Below are 23,040 nucleotides of genomic sequence, written 5' to 3'. Positions count from 1 at the left end.
ACGATGGAACACTCCTGGACGAATGAGGGACTACACGTAAAATGTACATAATTTTGTCTAGCAGAATTTAGATTTTCATATTTCCTATCCTGGTAATCATCCTGCGTCCCCTTGATTTCATCTCATGACCCATTGACGGCGCTCTGACCTCCAGGTTGTGAAACAGTCTTCTACTGTAGCCTATATATCACCACAAAGACCAGAAACCAAAGCTTACGATAGATTTATTTCTATTCTAATCCTGTGACCACACATCATATAGCAGCAAAGTTCTCCACCAAAGATATGTAAGGGATAGCTAGAATAGATGCAGGACCCTGTTGGGGTTAATTTTGCAATAATGACCGGCTCTCTGTACATTATCCCTTACATAAAGGATTTATTATTGAGTGTAATTACAATGAGCAGACAGGGGCTCATCACTTTGTGGGAAGTCTGTGACATGAAGTGCTTCTTTAAATGATTAACTGCGATGCAAGTTGCAAGTGAGTTTGCTATTACTGGAGAGGAAATGAAGATTGACAGTCTGTGGCTACTGTCTGTCTAACTAAGAGCAAAGAAACTGCTCTCATTTCATTTTATTTTCTCATGTCATTTGTTATTTCCAATGCTGCTCTGTTCTAAACCTGTGGTAAGTCACTCTCTTAAATCAGATCAGAGAGCACATGGCGCACCTTTGATTAAAGCTGCAGCTTTGAATTCCCATTGCCTCCTCAGAGTGACTCTAAATCCAAACACCATTATCTTTGTCGTAATCTCCACTTCATCTCATCTCTGGCCTCACTGCTAATCCCTCTGGTACAAACAGAACAACCAAAGCTGCCTGATGGATGGATGAATGGATGGAGTGGTGTTAAAACAAACTATGGGATATGTGGATAAATGGCTAGATAGATTGACAGAGGGAGGATGAAGTGATGAATAGACACTATAAATGGTAAAGTTAAGGTGAAAAATATGAAAGGACTGAACAAATACCCTTTTGATATCAATAACTGAGAGGCACATTCTTCCTATCTTTGTGTAATGATGTAGAAATAAAACACTGCTGATGACCACAAGCCACTACAGTGAATTATTTGAATTATCATGTATTGTTTTAGCCTGGCTCCAGACGTCTGAATCGCTGCAAACATCTGTAATTTTTGGCAGTTCAGTTTGATTATCAGGCTAGTATTATTTATGTATAGGAGGAAAGAGGTGAGAAACCAGGTTGTACACCAGCTGTAATGATAGTGCATTTGTGCATACCTGCACTCATTGGTATCTGGGCTGCGTTACATGTGCTGATGACACACACTTAAAGTTTGAGAGTGTGGTTTGTGGCAGGCTATGGTTGCTGCTATCCCTGATCTGTGCCCTCAGACAGTGAAGATAGCAGTGTAGCAGTACAGATGCAGTTGGGCAGGCTACAGCTCAGGAGTCATCAAGTATCAGGTGACGTTTCCCCTTGGTCAGTACTGCAACCACTTCACTGAAGCTCATATATGTATATACACAAAAGGTTATATGACTATGGTTTGGACTAACTCTCTTAAACCAATAAGTGAAAATAAAATTATGCACACTCTATATGGATATTGTACACAAAACCTACACATTACCTTTTTATGCTTAGAATTGACACACCGAGATAAAGAAAATTACTGAAGAACCGACTTGACCTCGATTCCAGTGACTTGAGATTTAACTCACACTTAATAAAACTAATGAAAAAAGTACTTGATAAAGTTCCCAAAAAATAAAGTTCGACTTTCTTAGGAAAGTCTCAATGGAGAATGGATTGGTTACATTTCTAGTAGGCAGTTTGCCTGACAATGGAGGTCAATATTTACTCATCTTTTAATATAATTCACCACTAAATCAGTAGCATCGGGTTTGTTGTTTGACTGAGAGACATTACTCATAACCGCTTCGTTTACGTCCAGCACACATACGGTTAATCGAGATTGACAAATTAAGGGTAGTTGCGCATGCGCAAATAGCGCTGACAGAGGAAACAGCCGGGGAGTAGTCAAATAGTCTACGATCAGAGAGAAAGAGAGGGGAGAAACGAGAGAAGACCGATAACCCGGGTTCAACTGGGGTTTCGCCCCATCAAAACAATTATGCTCGTCTCGCCGCTGTCGCTTCCTCTCAGGTGTCCGCTTCCCGGTCGCTGAATGGCGCTGGTTACCGTGCAGCGTTCACCGACCCCCAGCACCAGCTCCAGCCCCTGCGTTTCGGTAAGAGCCGCCTTTATTCAGTCCTCCTCCACTACCGCTGCCACCACCACCAAACCTAAACATCCTTGCTTTCAAAGGCGATTTGAGGCTTCGTTTCCGCTGTCTTTTTGTCGGCTGCTGACTGTCATAAAGTGCATCGCCTTTGTACTCCTGCGCATGCGTAAAATATAGCTGCTCATCATTTTCATTTACAATATCAGTGTCCTTACTCGCTGCTAAGTTACCTGCCCGAAAATGTTTTGTTACTGCTGTTTAAAAAGGCAGTTCCGTTAGCAACGCTAGCTTGACCCAAAGAACGGTTTCCCCTTGTGTTTTTATTGTACTCCACTGTTGATATGGTTTTTATACGCACTTTTCCGCCAGTTCAAAGGTTCAACTGGCAGTTAGCTAACGTTACTAAGTTACCGGTCAAGATAACAGAGACTTGCGACTTTCATCGATAGTGTGGTGAAAATTGTAAGGCAGCAAATTATACTGCTAGCCATGTAATGGTTTTTAGGTGCAGAGTTGTAGCTTAGCTATCTGCCAAGAAATAGGCTATGTCATGCACCTCCGCTCGTAATCAGTGCCGTGTGACACATTAATGCGGGTATTTACCGTTGCATTATTGTCGTGTGCTGTCTTGGTATGTAAACAAGGTTGTGGACGTGTGTCTTTCTGTCTTTCTCTTTGTCTGTGTCCTCCCCAGACCCGGTCCTTGTCTGCATGTTTCTCTACCTGTGTGTGAGTGTGTGTGTAGGAAAGGCAGGAGTGTTCCCATGCGTAGCACACAAGCAGGTGGTTTTTCTCTTTCTGTTGCTATTACCTCTGCTTGCCTTGTTTCTACAAAAGCAGGGAACCCCACCAGACAAATCAAGAATAGAGTGAGAAAGTAATATACATTCTCGGTTTCCCATTCAGATCTTGTTCTCTGTCTGTTTCGCACCACTTCACACACTTCCTGTGTCAGTTCTGCTGTGTGTATTGTTGACAGCGTGTCGTCCTTTTCTTCGTCAGAGTGGAGCAGTCAGTGTGATGTTATGTGATAAATGTTGATATGCTTTACTTCCCAGTGCTGGTTGATTAGGCAGTGTTACTGTATAATAACTAACTTCTACATGGGTATAATGAGTTACCAGTAAGGAATGATATAAAGGCTAATGTATAATTTAAAATTGCGACATTGATTGTATATTGTGATGGGTGAAATAACCAGACTGCAGTGTCTGTTTTTGCAAATCGAGGGAATTAAATACCTGACAAGTCAAAGTCACAAATCAAATAAAAATCAACTATTATGGTATAAGTGAATATAAAAGCAAAATATTTGATTGACTAATTTATATCACTTCACAGGATGTATTTGCATATTGCCCAACCCTACAGCAAAATCAAATTACTGGTTGGCCAAAATGCAGCATCTGTTTCCTTGCTAGTTTGACCCAGAAGAAGATAAGAATCTGTGTGTGAAAATGTGTTTATTTTCCACCCCCATCTGTGTAATTTTTATTTTTTTTTTAACCAAGAATGTCAGTCACAAACTATCTCTGGGTATTGTGGCCTTGAAAGGGACCATGTCCCTCACACCTTTTGTATTCTCATAGCAAAACAGGTTCTGTGAGCAGTCATAATGATTACTGTCCTAGTATGAACGCACACATTTTAGGTCATTTGTTCTGACTGTCATCCAGAACGATTCAAAATACATGCAAGAGTAGATGAAGCAAGATTTTTTTGAATTGTCACCATTGAGCAATCGGTATCACGGAGTGCATGTTAGAGATGCGGTAGTGAGCCAGGGAGTCTTTCATCCTGACAGGCAGTTGAGCTGTAAAAGTAGAAGAAGAAATATGCATACGTGTAATAGCAAGGTGAGGCAGGCAGTGGTGGCGAAAGATGTGAATATTTTCTCTTGTGAAAAAATGCTTTCAAGCTGCAACCCGCACGCACATACAGTGCTAAGGCATTGCACAGACACATGTCTGGTTTCCTGTGTCTTGCTGTCATGTGATGTGTGTGTCTGTGGGAAGTCTTGTAAAGTCTCTCATGAGATGCCTGCTAGCTGTTTTATTTATTTATTTATTTATTTATTTATTTTTCACCACCATCTTTACCTGAACCTTATGTTGAACCTGTCCAGCCTCACGGGTGTGTGTCTGCTCCATAATGACGTTTGTAGGGAAAACACACATTCTGTACTACACACACACACCTGAACACATTCATTTGGCCTTCAGGGGAGAAGCCTTTACTAGTTTTAACTTGGTGACTCTAGATGCTGTAACTTGCGACTCCCAACGCAGCACTGACTTGTGTCTCCAGTCCTGCAGATCCCTGCTCAGCCAGCACATTTGGCAACACATTTCCATACGCTTTAGAAAAATCCTCTCACATTTTCATATATGCAAAATGTGTTTTGGCCATCTGGGTGATATGTCACAATCTAGGACACAATGGCATGGAACAACAGCTGAAACTTTGTCTAATCTGGTGAACTAAAATAAAAACTCCACTACTAGTTACTTACTCATTCTCAGTGTTGCTTTACATATACAATCAGATGCTTTGTGTTAATTTGAAACTTGCCTACTCATTACAATTGCAATTCACAATGCAACAGAACTCAATATAACTAAGGAATTTCAATGTTATTGACTCCAAAAGACCTGCCAAATACACTATTTCCCAGCAAGTGCTACACAGGTTGTAATTATGCAGAAACAAAGTAAAGCATTGGATGTTTTAATTGTTTTAATAATTCATAAAAATAAAAAAAGGTAAAGAATCTGAATGCAGAAACCTTTATGTGTATGTGTGTAACATTGGTTCTAGCGTCACATACTTTACATGAGGTGTTCAACAATCCACAAGATCTGATTTAAAGATTGTTGTGCTCTTGAGTCTGAGCCCACATTGGAAACCTGCTTTGGATAATGTGGCTGAGAGGGGATGAGCACGTCTTATCACAGATATTACATTGAACTGGATCTGCAACAGTGTCACAAGACCCGACAGTGAATTCTGGTATCCAGACCCTTCCCTACTTTGCTTCAACAATAACTAGGCCAAAACCTACCAGTTATTTACTGTGTTACATTCACACCGGCAATTAAATACTCATATACAATACATTGCACACTATTTGCATCGGCTGCATCAAACTGTGCATTCACAGATAATAAAAAATACCGTGATATCATTTTTCATCCATATCACCCAGCTTCAGTCAGAGCAGCAAACACATTGAGGCAGCCCTTTCTGTCTGTGCTCATTGTTGCCTGTCATCAACCTGTAATCCACTTCTTCCTTTTATGAAGCTGTTAATGGTTTTTTAATGTTGTTAAGGCTGGTTAAGCCTACATACAGTGTAAACAAGATAAGTACCAGGCACTACAAGAGAAGTGCCAGGTGTTAATCTGCCCCTAAGCCTTAGCCCTCTCATTTAGCAAAGCTTCATATTCCACTATGTGCTGATTAGATGTGATTTGGATGTTTCTCATACTCTCTCTTCCTCATCTCCCTGCTTGTTTTTGTGTGTGAATATGTTATTCTCTGACCGGCCACACCTTAAAACAGACTGAGGTCATTTTTCCTGGAGTGTGTGCAAATTGAGTTGAAGTTGCACTCTGCTATCCCTCGTGTCTCTCTGCTCAGCATGTATATGTGTGTGTGCTTGTGCAAGCTACCCTTTTTGTTTTACCCAACATAAAACAGTGGGACTTTATTCACTTACATTTTTGTCTCTACTACGTGTTTGGTTCAAGTGGAAACTTATTTAATGTTGGTAAAACATTTTACATTTTCGATTATGATCTCTCTGATTTGAAGGTGGACTTTGCTATGATAGTGATAGCTTTATTAATACAGCACTCTAAAACACGTGACGGAGTCCTTTACATAGCATCATAAGCTCAATCAAATACTGTAAGACCAAAATTATGCTTATAATAGCAGTTGTTGTTCACAATTCTTTATCAACATTACTAATCCTTTTTGCCTTTTACTGTACACAGTATCAACTATTTTCCAATATAGCAAACACCTTTTAAGATAATATTGTGATGTAAATAGAGTGCTACGCAATTAAGTGATCTGAATTAATTATAAAAACATTTTAAATAAACATTTCTCAATAAAATGTGTTGGGATTTTGCATAGCATTTATTGCAATGCATCATCAAAATAATGTTATGTTAATTTTAATGTTGTGTCTCTATCGCCATGCACAGTCGCTGACCTTCCAATACTGTACTATACTTACACATTTTTAAATGCAATTTTCTCGTTTTGTCTCTTTAGGAGTCCGGTAGTGGGGAGGATGACCGCCGCTCTCAGCCGAGGAGGTAAGATATTGAAAGATGTCGTGCAGCATCACCTGCTCTGTCTCAGACAAAGCTTCTTTCCCCTCTGTGACCTCAGAAAAAAAAAAAAAAAAAGACAAAAGAAACTTCATCCTGTTACCTCGCGAATATGATGTGTGGTGGGATTTTACCGTCATAAACCAGGAGTGTGGATCACACTGACATTGTACTGGAAATGTAGCGCCAGGCTGAGTGGTTAAAGAGACAACAAGAGCATCTACTGAAGTATCTGAACAGAGGGCCTGTTGTGTTGCTGTCCCTGATCTCTGACCTGACATGACTTTACCTAAAGAAGCACTTGTTTAATCATAAAAGTGTCTGACCCTGCAGGACTTCCTTCCTTTTCTGAGACAATGAGCTGCAATGCAATTATAGAGCTATTGTGGCAACACAATCCTGTGCTGTCCCTTACTGCCTTGGGTGTTGAACTGGAGTTGGGTATCTGGTTTATCCTGTGTCCTCAACCACATTTGCAACTGGTTTTAGTCCACCAGCGATCAGCAATTTTTCTTCCACCGACTGTGTTTATTTGTTCTAGATACCACTGAACCTTAGTTGCAGTAACACTCATACTTTCCCCTTTGTTTTATTTGCCCCTTTAATAACAAATTAAATCCTGAAATCCTCTCATGTATGAGATAATTAACTTTGCTTTGCTGGATGTCCATTAGAGGGCAGTAGGCTCCCTGTGAGTCATGTATGGGTATGTGGGTCAGGGGAGCTGCACTGCTGATCCAGGGGCAGATTGGTAGCCCCTCCCAAAGTCAGAGCGCCTCTGTGTCTGTCTGGTCATTAGAGCTCTGTGCTGTCTAACTGAGAGAGCTTTCTGTATTTGTGCAGCTGGGAGTGAAATCTATATTCACACACTGGGGCTGTGTGTGTGTGTGTGTGTACACAGAGATAGGTATCAGATCAGATGTCATTTTGATTTACAGTATTTTGTAAACTAATATTATTTGCAGTGTCAGGCTTTCAAGTCCCAAGATTATTTGAACATTGACCTTTTATGCTCCCCTGTCGTACAGCCATACAAATTTGGCTAAATGTGACATTTTCAATGGAAATCAGGGCTCCTCTGATGCTTGATTTGACTGTATGCTGTTCTACTAAACTGGAAAATGTAACACCATGACCATGTTACTTGTAGGGACATGCCATTACATTTTTTTCAAAGCAGGACATACCAATATATGAATATCAGTTCCTAGTGAGGATCTGGGCCTTGTCCTGACCTCAGATTAGCCTCAAACCTCTTTGAATTACTTTTATACACGCGAGGAGCTCTGTATATTATACTGGATTATACTGGGCTGCAGAGGCCAGGAAGTCTTGTAATTTGTTTGTCATCTGCATGGAGGAATGTTGTTGGACATTAAGATTGGTTCATTCACCGTCGGTTGAACTTGCTGTCTGTGTGCTTCTAGTAGGTCTTATTGCTCTGGGTAGTGTCTCACTACTTTTCTAGTGTGGAACTTTATTTCAAGACATTACCTAGTAGGTCATCGACATTTTCATTCACGAAGCTAAACAGCTGTTATACACAACATTGATGCAAGACATCACAACTTCACAAGTGCAGCTCTGCATGCTTTACCACCTTTGCTATAGTTCCCACATACAATGCAGAGAAAGTAATGGGTTTCAACTTTATTCCTCACGATCATAAAGCAAATTTTATTTGTTCAACAGTTTGTCTAGGACCATTGCCATCTCTTAATATGGGAGCATCACAAGAGAAGAGCACTTCTATCTTGTCCAATAAAATAGTCACATATTTCTTGTTGAGCAATCGTCTGACCTAATAACTTCCACGATCACTGATTTCATACATCACTGACTGGGCTAAAGAAAGCCATTAATCAGTTGTATGGATGAATACACTGTATCTGCTGGTGATGTACCATATAAAAGGCATGTGAAAGGTCATGATGTGTAGGAGTAAATGAGCCTGTGCCAGTTATGGTAGTTAGTTTGGACCAAGATCATTGTAATTAATATAATTACTTAGAATTAGTACTGCTTCAAAAGTTACAGTGAAACAGAAGTTTGAAGAATTTCAAATTTCGAATTTTGTTATAAAAATATTCAAAAATGATTTTTTTGACACATTTAGCATATAGCAAGAGATGAACGAACAACACAGGATTAGAACTTGTAAAATGAATTTTTCATTTCACTGTGTCTAAGTACAAGCTGCTGTGTAGTCTATTCACATCCCGCTGGTCTCAGGTGTTTTGGCAAAAAACGATTCAGCAAAAGTAAGCACACTGAATTAGTGAATGAATGTTCCCAACTGCTGACGTCAGCAGCTGCAGCAGAGCTCATCCCTGGTAGTGACGTTCATTCAGAGTGGAATAAGGCTTTGGTGATGCAGTGTGTGTCTGTCTGCATCAGCAGGGCCTACTGCAGTGCTGCTGATTTAAAGTCGGTGACATCAGCAGAATAGTGACATCAGCTGAAGCAGCAACGTCACTGGAGGACATACAATGGAGAATCAGACGGAGAAAGAGGAATTTATTTTGATGCTTCAATGGAAGATTATTTCTGGTCTTTTATAATCTGCATAATTCTTTAGTCAGATGGAAATAAAAATTGGAAACATTAATTATTTGTCTGAATGGGCAGGATTAATTTAGTTTTTTCTACACATTTCCATTCACCTTACAGTTTACATTTGTCTGCCTCTAAGACTTCCCAATAAATTAATTTCACTCACTCTGTTGTAATCTAATATATGTGGTCTGTTAGAAATGTTGTCTGGCAGATTGATTAGACCATAAATAATCAGACTGACTTCCTGTGTGTGTGTGTAATACGTACAAGACTCAACTGCTCATAGGATAGATGCTAATCAATTGTGTGTGCTTCTAATCCATAGGTAAAGCAAATACTGAATAGCCTTGGGTGCACTGTATTATACAGTGGTGTGAAAAAGTGTTTGCCCCCTTCCTGATTTCTTATTTTTTTGCATGTTTGTCACACTTAAATGTTTCAGATCATCAAACAAATTTAAATATTAGTCAAAGATAACACAAGTAAACACAAAATGCAGTTTTAAAATGAAGGTTGTTATTATTAAGGGAAAACAAAATCCAAACCTACATGGCCCTGTATGAAATAGTGATTGCCCCCTAAATCTAATAACTGGTTGGGCCACCCTTAGCAGCAACAACTGCAATCAAGCGTTTGCGATAACTTGCAATGAGTCTTTTACAGCGCTGTGGAGAAATTTTGGCTCACTCATCTTTGCAGAATTGTTGTAATTCAGCCACATTGGAGGGTTTTCGAGCATGAACTGCCTTTTTAAGGTCATGTGATGTTGTGATCACTAAGGTGACAGTCTGTGTTTTTGTGTACGTGGAGACATAAGAGCAACAGAGGAGTGTCTGGTGTCTGTCTGCATGTAACAACCACATCCTGGCCTCCACTGCTTGTCATTGGACGGTGTGAATTTCAGCAGTCAAATGAGAGAACAGTAAGCTGGAACCTGAGAGATTGGTCCAACACCACAAACATGTGGGTTGCTGAGAGTCCGTGGACCAGGACTAACTGACCCATGCAGACTGAGAACAGGATTATGTCCCATGACTGTTCCTAGCTAGACCTACAATGCCTTTACAACAGATGTAACCAATGTTTTACAATGTTTCCTTAACTGATGAGACCAGTTAAAGAAAGAAGATGGGGAGATTTTGGGTGTCAATGTGAGAAGAAAGTCGATCAAAGAGGAAGAAAGAAACCTTGTGACAAGAAAAGTACGGCTATGCTGGAGTAGTTAAGCAGCTAAGGTGTTGATTGGATAACTGTCAGATTAAGCAGCTGTTATCAGTCAGTGATGAAGGCCACCTGATGAGTATTGAGTATGAGTCTCATTTGTGTAACTTCTGTCTGCTTTAAACATTCAGTGTTTATCCCTACACTGAAATCTTGACAGAGCAGGAAAACACCACTGCAGTAGTTGTTTATCCTGTGATATGAATTGGTAGTCAGGTGGTTTGCCATGTATTTACTCTGAATTTGTAATCTATCTTATAAATTGAAACCATGAGGGATCAACAAGCAGCCAAGTCTAAGGTCAAGTTTCTCCTCAGTTGACTCCTGATGTCTCCTTTTTGATTTCTCAATCCTTTTTCCGTTGTTGTTGTGCTTCCAGCACATTAGGTGTCAGGTGTTGCTGTCTCTAGTGAGACTTTTACAGAGCTGGTTACACAACTTCCAACAGCAGGGCTCAGACAACACAAATGTGATCTGTGTGGCCCACACACTCCAGAGGATACCCCTCTGTGTATGGGGAGTTATTAATGCTTAAAAAGGAGAAGTGTTGTCATGGAAGCGAAAACCATGTCATGTTGTGTAGTTGTTGTAGTTGAACAGAATGATAAATGAAAGTCAATCTAGTCATTTTCAGTCTTAAGTAAGGAGTTCAGTTTATATAGTTTTAATTAGCGTCAGGCTGGAAAGCTGTGGTTTGTTGAATAAAGGCGCAAAAGCAAAATAAGGTGAAATTTAAACAACAATTGCACAACTGTTGAATATAGTATTTGAGTTGAAGAGGTCATGACGGGATGGACAAGGGTGAACTGTAAGAGCAGAGTTTACTAGTAATGTGACTGACATGATCAACCACAGCTTCTTCAAGCAAGCAAGTTCTACTTGTCATAACTCAAAGCCCAAAAATAGCCCCTAAGATGTTACTGCTATTAATTTTTATTTGCTTGCATTTTGAGTATGAACATGAGTGATGCAAAAAGCATGGCAAAAACCATCAGTGAATGTAAATGTATAATAATGTTTTTTAAACTGCAGCCAAATAGTGATATAATCGCCACATCCCCGGTTCAATCCTAGCCAGGGTCTCTCTCCCTCACCATCTCCTACCTGCCTCTCTACTGTCACCTACCTAATAATACAACATCTTAACATGCGTTTCATGCCTGTTGGACCAAACCTAAATTCAGTGTAATGCCATAATGCTGTACCATAGGAAGGTATTTCGGTTTGTCTAGTCCAATATTTTCTCCAAGGTAAGCTACATCAGGAACAGTTGGGACTCTAGGTGCAAGGAAATCCTTTTGAATTGCATCTTGAGGCCATTGTAAACTCATGTCTTAATACATTTTGGAATAATACTGATCTGTGACTACTCTACCAGAATAGTCACATTAACTATTTGTGTGCCAGTGAAACTCCTTTTTTATTCACTTATTTATGACTTTACAAAATCATTAATTTAGTTTTCTTACACAAGAGTTGTCTCCATTAAAGTCATGTTGTTATCAATGGCTGTCATGCGTCTCCCCCTTCACTATGGCACTAATAATCCCTCATACAGCCGCTGTTTTCGCGGATTGGACCATGTGTGTCTCCTCCCCTCCAGGCAGGATTTACCGCAGCCTGCTGCAGACTATAATGAAACAGTACCACTGAGCAGATGTTATGAGGCACCTGCTCTGCTACATCGTGTGCTAAATATGTCAATATCTTTGCCGTTTCTGAATATTATAATACCGCGGTTTTTTTTTTTAAATATCTTGTTTTACATCGCGTTGACGGGTATTTCCCTAAATAAGACATGTCTATTAAAAGCAAACCGTCAAAGTGAGACCTTTACACCAGAGCTTCTGCGTTTCACAACTACCCCGGCAGTGCCCCTCCACACCTCTACAGCAACTATTGGTAAAAACTGCCCGCCTCTGTGCGCTCTACCCCCGCCACCCGAGCAGCGATGCCACCCGGTGTTGTGACCGCGCCACGGAGCTCATCAGCCGGCTGCTTCTGCGTCTGCTGCGGGGTGAAGATGAGACCTTATTTCACCGAGAACTCCGTGATCTCTCAGGAGGCAATTTATCAGCTGTAAGTTTACTGAATACATTGTGCTCAGAGCCGCAGGCTTTCGGTGTGAAAATATTTCACTATGAATTGCAGTAACATCTTGGGGCTATTGTATTCTCACAACCTCATTAGTGAGATGCTTAATGTAGGCTGCTAGAATCTGATTCAGTGTATAATATCAGTCAGAAGTTGGACTTTTTTTTCTGACTTGAAGCTTACTTGGACAATCTCCTAATATCATGTCTTAACACATTGCCCTGATCTGGTATGACAAAGGCATGTGGTTTTCCCATGATGACTTAATGGGAAGGATATGACAGCAGTAGCAGCAGAGTCAGTGGCTGCAGGAAGACGTTTCCTTCCCCTTGCTCCTTGCGAAATGTCTGCCAGATGCCATACTCATCTGCTCACATCCACTCACCTTTTGTTTTATTTTTTTATTTTAGATGTGCCTAAAATGCATCTTGAGGGGGCACAGCAGAAAGACACACAGTGTATCTGAGACAGATTGGTCATGAATCAGAGGATGTGATTAATCTGTCAGCTGAGTGTCTTCAGAGAACAATTTCTGGGAATGAACACTGGCATTTATTGGCCATTTATGTGTTTGATGAACCAAGTCAAGATACAGTTTATAGCACTTATCCATTATTCACACTTGTATAAGACATCTGTCTAGTGTGTATTTACACTTACTTTACATACTGGTGTGTAAACTCAGCTGTCAGCCTCTGTCCTTTCTCCCAGGGTATGGAACTGAGGATCTTCTAGGATGTTACACAACACAGTGTGTTAACCAAAAGACAAATGTATCTGTCTTTGTTATTTATTTATTTAATAAATAGCATGTGGGTACTAGTAGGTGGTTTTCACAATTTCTGTCTGGTTTCATTTGCCAGCGTTTCTGGTGTGCACGATCCCTGTTGCTGTTGGTCCCTCTGGGGTGGCTGTAGAGGCTTTTTCACTTGAAAGTGAAGAGTTTCACTGGGAGACAGTTATGCTTGCTGACAATCATGCTATGTGCCCCAGATTTTAAACCACCATTCCGAAGCCACAGATTGCCTAATTGTCACTTTTGTAATTACTGCTGTCTGTTCCAGGTTTATCCCCCTTTGCTTCTGTCCCTTTCCTCCTTAGTCTTCATAACTGATGGTGACTGAATGGGACTTCTTTTCCCTGATAGTCCTTCCTCAGGACTATATTTATTGTCACCCCCAGTATGTAGTGACAAATATGGACAGTCAGGGATCACTGGTGTTAGCGGCGAATCTGCATTCACTTCTTTGTTACAAAACACAATGAGGTTTCCACTTTGGTGTCTGCTTAATCCCGGGTCAGAAACCTCTTTGTTAAACATTGGTTGTAATCATTGCTCGCTATGATTTCGGCCACGATTTTAAAAAAAAAAAAAAAAAAATGCATTACGAAATGTTCAGAGAGCAGCAGCTCAAGGAGCTTAGCTGGAGGTGCCCATTTCATGCCAGGTAGTTATTCAGTTATGTGCCATAAAGTACTTAAGTCGTAATTGCTTGTACAAAGATAAAAACTGCAAGCAGGTCTGCTGGCTTGAGAAGGGCGAAGATTCATGTGGAAAAGAGAACTGGTTGGTTGAATGCGTGCACAGTTTGTTTTCCTCTGTAACTCAATATGTCTTTGTCTGTCGTGCCTCTTGTCATTTTATGAACATCATGTCCACTTCAGTTAAGCCAGCACGTTATTGGAACCAGCTGCTGTTTGTTACAAACTGCACAGTCATATGTCTTGAGCGCATAAAGGCACATACATCTTTCCATTATTGTTTTGTATATGATGTTTGTACATAATGTCATGTGTATTTTGTAAGAAGACATAAGATTATATCACCATTATTGAAACACATTCAACTTTTAGACGACAAAATCCCTCATACTCAAGTGTTCAGCATATGTTTTCATGCTGAAGAACAAAAGCTTCTGCTTCATACAGATGTGGAAAAAAAAGACATCATCCCCACAACACCAGCAGCAGTGTTTAGACCATGGTCTAAGTGCTTTTACATGTCTCCACTGTAGCATTAAGAGGACAACACATACAATTGTCTATATATACTATAAATTGTCAGAAAATAGTGAAAATAGCCCATCACAAGTTCCCAGAGCCCAAGCTGATGTCTTTATATTGCTTGTTTTGTCTGACCAATAGTCCAAAACTAAAAGATATTGAGTGTACAATCAAGTAGGATAGAGAGAGGGAGGAAATTCTCCCGTTTGAGAAGCTGAGACTGGGGAATTTCTTCTTGAAAAATGACAAACGATTATCAAAACACATCTCTTAAGATATGCAGAGAACTGGGGGCTTATCAAATGTGCCATTTAGTTCCTTAAGTTTTTTTAAAAATTGGTTTAGTCAATTGTAGTGTGTTTGATTGTTGGGGAAACTTCAGGACAACCACTCACTTTATTTTTTCTCTCTTTTCTCTCCATCTGTCCAGCATCAGTGAAAGTTTCCTGACAGTTAAAGGAGCTGCTCTCTTCTTACCTCGAGGAAATGGCTCCTCCCCTTCTTCTGCCTCTCGCTTCTCACAGCTGCGCAGCAAACATGCAGGTGAGGTAAAAGGTCTCAAGAGCAAGTGACTGTTTGACTCTGTCAGTAGTGCTGTTTGTAGATAAGGTGTCATTTATGTGTAACTGCAGTTCTTGACACTGATCAAAGTTGTGTTTTTATTGCTCTCATCTTACCAGGAGACATCCAGCAGCATCTACAAACCATGTTCACTCTCCTCAGACCAGAGGACAACATCAAACTGGTGGGTACACACTGTAACACACACACACACACACACACACACACACACACACACACACACACACACACACAAAAATTCACTCTTAAGCTTTTCAATCAACTGTCAAGACATCAACTGTGTTTTTCCCGCTCCAGGCGGTTCGTTTGGAGAGTGCCCACCATCAGCTCACCCGCTACATGGTGGTAGTCTCAACCATTGGTCGTCAGGACACGGAGGAGAGTGTGGTGCTGGGAATGGATTTCAGTCCTGTAGATAGGTGAGACAGTAACATAAACAAGCTTATATGTGCCTGCCTGTTTTGCTACTGTGCATAAAGTTGTAACACAGAGACTTCCCCCCCCCCCTCCCAGCTCATGTTCTGTGGGGCTGGTTTTGCCCTTATGGAGCGACACGTTGATACACTTGGACGGAGATGGGTAAGATACATACTTTAATCACAGAGCTCACACAAGCTTAACACCAGGCTGCTAAGATGGCTGACACTTTATTTTTTTATTTCACTTCTCTCCACTGTGCTCCCTCTTTTCTTGCTCCCAGGGGATTCAGTGTGTCAACTGATTACAGAGTGCATGTATTCAAGCCCGTTTCTGTGCAGGCCATGTGGTGAGTCACACTGCATTAATCATGCGACTTGTTAGAAATGGATATCTATATCTGCCCTTTTATTGTGTATCATCTATCATCTTGGTATCTAAAGCAGGTCCCTGCCATTTATTTGAAGGTGTCTTTTTCTGTCTTTCAATCTAATTTTTCACCCTCACTTACTCCCTCGCAGGTCGGCCCTCCAGTCACTCCATAAAGCATGCGAGGTGGCTCGTTGTCACAACTATTTCCCAGGTAGCTTGTTCCTCACATGGGTCAGCTACTATCAAAGCAGGGTCTCCTCCGATCAGGTACGCATCAACGAGTGGAACGTCATGCAGGATGTGCAGTCACACCGTGCCGATTCGCCTGTGCTCTTCTCTGACATGTAAGTATTCAGATCATATGAAAAATGTTTTTCACTTTTTATTTTCTCCCTCCACTTTTTTTCAATTATTTGTCTAGACAATTTGATCATGATTATTTATTGTTTTTCTTAACAACTTAAACATGCAAATATTGAAAGATTAACAGTAGAAATTAAAATACACATAGTACCATAAAGTGGTTTGGTCAGACATCTCCTCCATGTGGCATACTGTATGTTTGCAGTAACACTTCATATATGGAAATGAAAAACTTATTTCACACTTATTTCATATATCGTATATCAATGTCATGGTTTTTCTGCAGACCTACAGAAAGAGAGCTGACAGAGCGTCAGATCAAAACCAGTTTGCGGGAGATCATGATGCAGAAAGACCTTGAGAATGTCACCTGCAAAGAAGTGAGTCAGTGCTTCAGATGCTGAATTTGAAGATTCTCCAAACTGATGCATTCATCGCTGACATTTCTGAAGCATTCAGTCAGAGTTTTTTAAACAAATTGGGCTCCTCCCAAAGAGGAATAGTTTGAAAAAATTAATTATTTGAGTTCCTTTTTAGTCATCAGTATTTAACTTAATACAGCAAATCTTAATCTAAAAGACAGGCATACAAGTTTGTATCTGTGTGTTCTGTGGCTGGATTTGTTCCTTAGATCCGAACAGAGCTGGAAATGCATATGACATGCAACCTGCGAGAGTTCAAGGAGTTCATCGACAATGAGATGATAGTCATTCTGGGCCAGATGGACAGTCCTACGGAGATCTTTGATCACGTCTTCTTGGTAGGTTGACTCAGAAAACCTCTGGAGTACCACTGCTGCATTTGACACAAATGTTGCTCTCATTACACTGAAATTCTCAGGATGAAGAACTGCCAGAACAACTAGATCACTAATTAATTAATTATAACACTTAAGAATAGAAAGTGACTCAGTTATTTGAACTGAATGATTTATCATCACTTTTAAGTAATATGTAACATTGTTTGTACATCAGGCTGAGGAACCTGGCAAAATACGAGATAGTCTTGTGTAATTCCTCCCAATTTTAACATACTTTGTTTGGTTTGGAGAGCACTTTGGATGTTAGGCATGCCTTGCCACAGGATTTAAGCATCATGAAAAGCTCAGTTGAAGGCTCTGAACTAGTCTGAGGATTGCTTTTGTTTCCTACAGGGATCTGAGTGGAATGCATCCAATTTGGAGGAGTTGCAGAAGAGCGGGTAAGGAGGCAAAAATAACAAAACCCACTACACAGTACAAGCAAGTAACAAGTATTATAGGATAAGACCCTAACAATCATTTTTGTTAGAATTAAATTAAATGTTTTGTGTTAAAATATTCTCCAGCCTTTTCATCTCTCATCATCTAATCTTTCCTCTCATTCACATCTCATTCTCCTTCAGGGTTCAGTACATCCTGAATGTAACGAGGGAGATTGATAACTTCTTCCCTGGTGTGTTTGAGTACCACAACATCCGTGTTTACGATGAGGAGGCCACTGACCTGCTCGCTTATTGGAATGACACCTACAAGTTTATATCTAGAGCCAAGTGAGTTTCAGATGACTGCACGTGTATTTTTTTTTCTCTGATCTGCTCATCTTGTTAGGGAAATGCATTCTTTCTTCCTTTTTGCCTTTTCTTCCTTTGAAAAACTCAATCAGATCATCTGTCTTACAGAACTGTTGACAATGATAGGCTGATGTATAGTGTTGATGCTTCATATCTACTCTATCTACTCCAGGAAAGCCGGATCCAAGTGCCTGGTGCACTGTAAAATGGGTATAAGTCGCTCTGCGGCCACAGTGATCGCGTACGCCATGAAGGAGCACGGCTGGGATTTGAAAAAAGCCTTTGATTACGTCAAGGAACGTCGAGCTGTGACCAAACCTAACCCCTCTTTTATGAGACAGCTGGAAGAGTATCAGGGCATACTGCTGGCCAGGTACCCACATAAACACACTAGTATATGTCATGCGGATTTGTGGGTGCAGCATGAGCCAACACTGCATGGACTAATGAAATAAAACCATTCAGGATGAAACAAAAAGGCACACACAGCTAAACTACTTTCAACTGCTTAAAAGTTGTGCTCAGGATTTGTATGTATAATTTTAATGCACAATGTGTGCATCCATACTCCTAACTAGAAAAAGTTTTTTGGATTTGCCCACAACCCAGTAGTACCTATGGCTGCATTCATAATTTCGCCTTTAGGGAAGCAGCCTTATCAGGAATCACAGGCTTGTTTTGGTTTATAGATTTCAGAGCTGTGTGTGATATGTAATGCATTTCTAACATTTAAATCTGCATTTGTTGTTTTTGTTTGTTTGTTTCGGCCACTTGGGGTTGGCAGAACAAGCTGTAAACACAACACTGACATATTATCACCTTATAAAGTTGTTATGGCTAACATGTTAGCAAACAGTTGCCCATTTACACATCCAGCAGACACAGAGCAACATTAGCATTCATTTGGAGTTGTGTTTCTGGCCACCTAACAAATGTAATATTCATTCTCCATTTAGCTCTGGTCTTTTCTCCACTAACTTCTGAAGAAAAGTGTCTTTAGCTGTTAAATTCTCCACTATGTTCACCAGCTGTCTGATTGCCATTTGATACTGGGCAGGTAGTTTACACTATTTGTTTTTCTTTTTTTGCTGCGCCACATTTATTCCCACCCCTTTGTCACCTTCTACAGCAAACAGAGGCACAACAAACTGTGGCGTTCTCACTCTGACAGCGACCTGTCTGATCACCATGAGCCACTGTCAAAATCTTATGCCCAACCACACAGCCTGGGTCACTCCGACCCCCATAACCAGGCCAGCAGCACGCCTGGTCCCTCTGTGAAAGAACTGCTGGAATCACTGGGAACTTTGGCCAGCACTGGCAAATCAGCACATTCCACTAGCCAACCTGATACTGGCATCCAGTCCAATCAGCGCAGCTCTTCGTCCTCTGGGAGGGTGCCAGCTCTATCAGGCGACGCTGAATCTCGAAGCCTTGAGGCTGCTCATTCTGCTGTAGTCCAGATCAGCCGGATGGACTCCCTTTGTCCCGAGTCCACAGCTGGCTCTGTGTCTCAGTTATCTCCTCCGCTCTCCAACGGCTTATGTGACTGTGTGGAGCAGCCCTCATCCCCTCCTCTCTCCCACCCAAGGGCCGCCACTGTGGTGCCTGAGCTTCAAAAGACAGACATGCTGACTGTTGCACAGAGTGTTTTAGTGGGCGAGCCTCACCACCTCCCCCTCTCCCCTGCTCCGTCCCCAACTCCAGCCTGCATGGATGAGGTTATCAAACCACAAGTGTTGTCCTGCTCTCTGCCTGTCATAAAACCGATGCTAGTGTCATTGCCTGAGCCCATGACAACACAAACACCAAGCACACAACAGGCTGGACCCCAGTGTCTGTCTGCACCAGACTGTGACCAGCAGATGTGTGGCTTGTCTTTGGAAGGTTGTGATTTTAACAGCTACCCCGGTACCATTCCACAAGACAACGAGGAGCTGTTCGGCCACAGTGCAGATCACATTAACTTTTTCAGTGCCAGGGAAAAGTTCAAGGGAATGAGTCAAGATGGTAAAACTCACTGTGCTGCAGTACAGCAGTCGCCCCAGCTGAAGAGTTGTGGCAAGGAACAGCAACCACTGCCTCAGGGGGTCTCCACTAGAGAGGGCAAGGAGGAGGAGAAAAAGGTAAGGCCACTGCTTGTAGCAAAACGTTCCCAAACTGCTACACACTTGTTTCCATTGCAAACACCCAAATTATTGTCTAAGCTTTGGGACATTTCAGAACATCTCTCAGGCTCTTCTCATGCTCTGACAAAGGTCTCAATGTGGGTCTTTGCAATGGAGATAAGTGTGCGGATGTTTTTATCTACGGTTGTGTAACATAATATAGATTATCAAAATAATTCTTAGATAAGTTTAGAATTTTGGAAGTGTGTTGAACCCACAGCAGTAAAATATGGTCTCAAATTATTAATTTGTGCCACTAGTTTAGCTTTTGTTTTCTTGAGGCCAAGGGCGCCACCTGGTGGCATGAAGGTAGAATGCTCAATGCATCTGATTATCTGTTACATCTGAATCAGATTATCTGTTACATCTGAATCAGATTATCTGTTACATCTGAATCAGTTTTTACTTGAATGTCTTCTGAATAACATCATGGATATACTAATGCTTTTATTTGGAATTTAAACTGAATCGTTTATATTATCGCTCTTTTCTTTGTAGGAAATGACCGTCCCTGTGCCAGTCACAGGACTGAAGCCTGCAGTGCACACAGAGACTTCGCCTCTTGGCCCTCTTAGCCAACCAGAGCCTCCTCAGGGCCCAGAAGTCCAGGAAGTGGGGAAGTCGAGGCAGGAAATAGAGGATAGAGATATTTTATCACAGAAGGAAGCTGAGGACGTTAAAGAGGAAGTGAAAAACAAAGAAGAGGAGGCTCCTGCTGGTCTCTACAGTGATTGGACGAGGGGGTCCGTGCGGCGTGTCACACGACAGCTGGAGCAAAGAATGAAACAGGGGCATGAGACTCCGTCACCCTCCTCATCTCCACCGTCCCTCTCCAGCAGTTCCTCCTGCTCTCAGTGGCGTCCACCCAGCGTCCATCTTACGGCAGTGTCTAATCCCCAGGATGCATCATTTTGCTCGCAGGTGTCAATAGTTAGCAATGTGCAGGAAGAACAACAGCAGCAGCAGCAGCAGGAGGATGATGGGAAGGTTGGACCAGTTAAAAGGGAAGGTGGTGATGTAGTTAAGATGGGGGCACTAGGAAATAATGACAGAAGCACAAAAGGACACAAACTCCAGCCTGCTGATACTAGATTGCTCTCTACCTCTTCTTCTTTCCACTGCTCTGCCCATTCTCCCTTTGCCTCTGTGAACTTCCTGTGTTTGGAGGGCGTGACAGAGCTCGAGTCAGGCACAGACTGGGACTGCTCCCCAGAGGCACCCCATAGCGACATTATCATGAGGGAGACATGGGAGACTTTGTGCGAGCTGGGTGCCTTCCTGCAGCAGGTGAGCATGGGCGGAGCCAGCAAGGCCAGGTATGTGGACCAGGTTTTTGGCCTCAGTGCCAGAACCACTCAGAAGCGAGGTAGCAGTGTCCATAGGAGCGTCAGAGAGGTGGAAGCCAGGCTTCGCCAGGCAGGGCTGACCCCTCCATCCCTGATGAAGCGCTCAGCCTCTCTGGCCAAACTGGGCTGTCTGGAGCTGCTCGCCAATGACCTGAGTGAGTGGGACCTCAGCCGCTCCACTGTAGCTCCGTCCTCAGCAGAACCTCCGACCCACGCAGTTAGCGATGAGTCCAAGAAGCAGCGGGTCCACAATTCTCCTTCCTCAGCTGGCCAGCAGTCAGAAGTCCTCGGGACTGGTGCAGAGAGGCTTTCTGAAGCTGGGGAAACCTCACCACCTCCACCATCAAATCAGAGTCCGGAGGGACGACAACTCCCCAACTCTGACCAAGATTCTCTGCATTTGCCTGGGCTGACACTTATGCCAACAAGGCAGCAATATGGAAGGACTCACCCCCTGAGGCGGCTAAAGAAAAGAACTGCTAGTACTCTTTACCACACCATGTAACCCTCACTGTGTGTGTGTGTGTGTGTGTGCGAGTGTGTGCTTGAGAGAGAGAGAGAGAGAGAGAGAGAGAGAGAGAGAGAGAGAGAGAGAGAGAGAGAGAGAGAGAGAGAGAGAGAGAGAGAGAGAGAGAGAGAGAGAGAGAGAGAGAGAGAGAGAGAGAGAGAGAGAGAGAGAGAGAGAGAGAGAGAGAGAGAGAGAGAGAGAGAGAGAGAGAGAGAGAGAGAGAGAGAGAGAGAGAGAGAGAGAGAGAGAGAGAGAGAGAGAGAGAGAGAGAGAGAGAGAGAGAGAGAGAGAGAGAGAGAGAGATCCTGTACATCTGTGAGAAATGGACAAAACAAATGCCTCTTGCCTTAAAGGATATGTTAAGTCGTTTCTGTACGTTTCTTCCATGCAGATCCGCAAACAGCCCCTGTGAAATCTTGTGATATGAGATTCTTGTCTCAGTGCAAGAACGGTGACAAGGCTATGAAGGTTCCTGTCAACTGAAATTAAAGCTATGAGTCAAATTGGAAGAAACGCTGTGTAGTATATAAACAATTTCAGAAGACATTCAAAAAGCAGCAAAAACAATCATCCAAATGAATATGGGTAACTTGTTTCAAATGATAATACGCCTGAGCCTGCACATATTCACTCTTTACATTATTGCTGGTTTCTCCGTCATCAACTTGATATATACTTGATTGAATAGTCCGATCTGATGTTAGGTAGAATATAGCCTCTGTTTTCCTCTTCTCGTGCTTTCATGTGTCTTCATCAATATTTGCTATATTGTGCCGGGTAGCTACCAATAAAATGATATAGCTGTTCTTCTGGTACAATCTGACAGGTAAATTCATCTGCCCAACATCATTTCAACACTCCAACAGACTTCTCAAACCTGCAGATCTGGTTCAAAATGATCATGCTGGTGCATTTGGCAGAAATACTTTGAACTGACAAATAATACCAATTAAAGTCAATTCTGCTGTCTTGAGACTGATTTTAAACCTGGGTTGTGCTAGCAGCAGCGCATCTAAGCACACAAGAGCTCAGGTTGAACCACAGATTAGTGTTTTCCCCCAAAGAAAGGTGTAGTCAGAGCTGGTGACAGGATTACTGCATAGTATCAAAATGCAAAGAAAAGACGCATGCTGTGTTTTTCATGTTTGTTTTGACTAAACAATACCTCAGTCAGTCTCAACCAAATCTGACCTGCACAAACGTCAGACTCTGGATTCCTGGAATGTCCGTCAGAAACAATTTCAACTTCACTACTTGATAAACTGAAGTAAACTCATTTCACTCATGTCCTCTCAC

General features: G+C 41.8%; 1 protein-coding gene across 2 annotated transcripts; it reads left to right on the top strand.

Annotated features, from left to right (window-relative positions):
• Nucleotides 1–1,958: 1,958 nt before the first annotated feature.
• On the top strand, nucleotides 1,959–21,848 carry ssh2b (slingshot protein phosphatase 2b). 2 transcript variants are annotated; one of them, XM_044223878.1, is made up of 15 exons: nucleotides 1,959–2,225; nucleotides 6,504–6,547; nucleotides 14,868–14,980; nucleotides 15,118–15,182; nucleotides 15,317–15,438; nucleotides 15,533–15,598; nucleotides 15,720–15,785; nucleotides 15,958–16,152; nucleotides 16,458–16,551; nucleotides 16,803–16,931; nucleotides 17,325–17,371; nucleotides 17,555–17,701; nucleotides 17,895–18,095; nucleotides 18,852–19,848; nucleotides 20,389–21,848. In XM_044223878.1, the coding sequence occupies exons 1-15, from the start codon at nucleotides 2,163–2,165 to the stop codon at nucleotides 21,739–21,741; spliced, it is 3,702 nt and encodes a 1,233-aa protein (XP_044079813.1). In that variant the 5' UTR covers nucleotides 1,959–2,162; the 3' UTR covers nucleotides 21,742–21,848. The 2 variants fall into 2 exon arrangements, with proteins under 2 accessions (XP_044079813.1, XP_044079812.1); XM_044223877.1 differs by lacking the exons at nucleotides 1,959–2,225; nucleotides 6,504–6,547 and adding an exon at nucleotides 11,998–12,418.
• Nucleotides 21,849–23,040: the final 1,192 nt, after the last annotated feature.

This window comes from Siniperca chuatsi, linkage group LG14 (genome assembly GCF_020085105.1).
Source record: "Siniperca chuatsi isolate FFG_IHB_CAS linkage group LG14, ASM2008510v1, whole genome shotgun sequence".
Taxonomy (NCBI): Eukaryota; Metazoa; Chordata; class Actinopteri; order Centrarchiformes; family Sinipercidae; genus Siniperca; species Siniperca chuatsi.
Note: the sequence above shows the minus strand (reverse complement) of the source record. Positions and strands in the feature narration are given on the sequence as shown.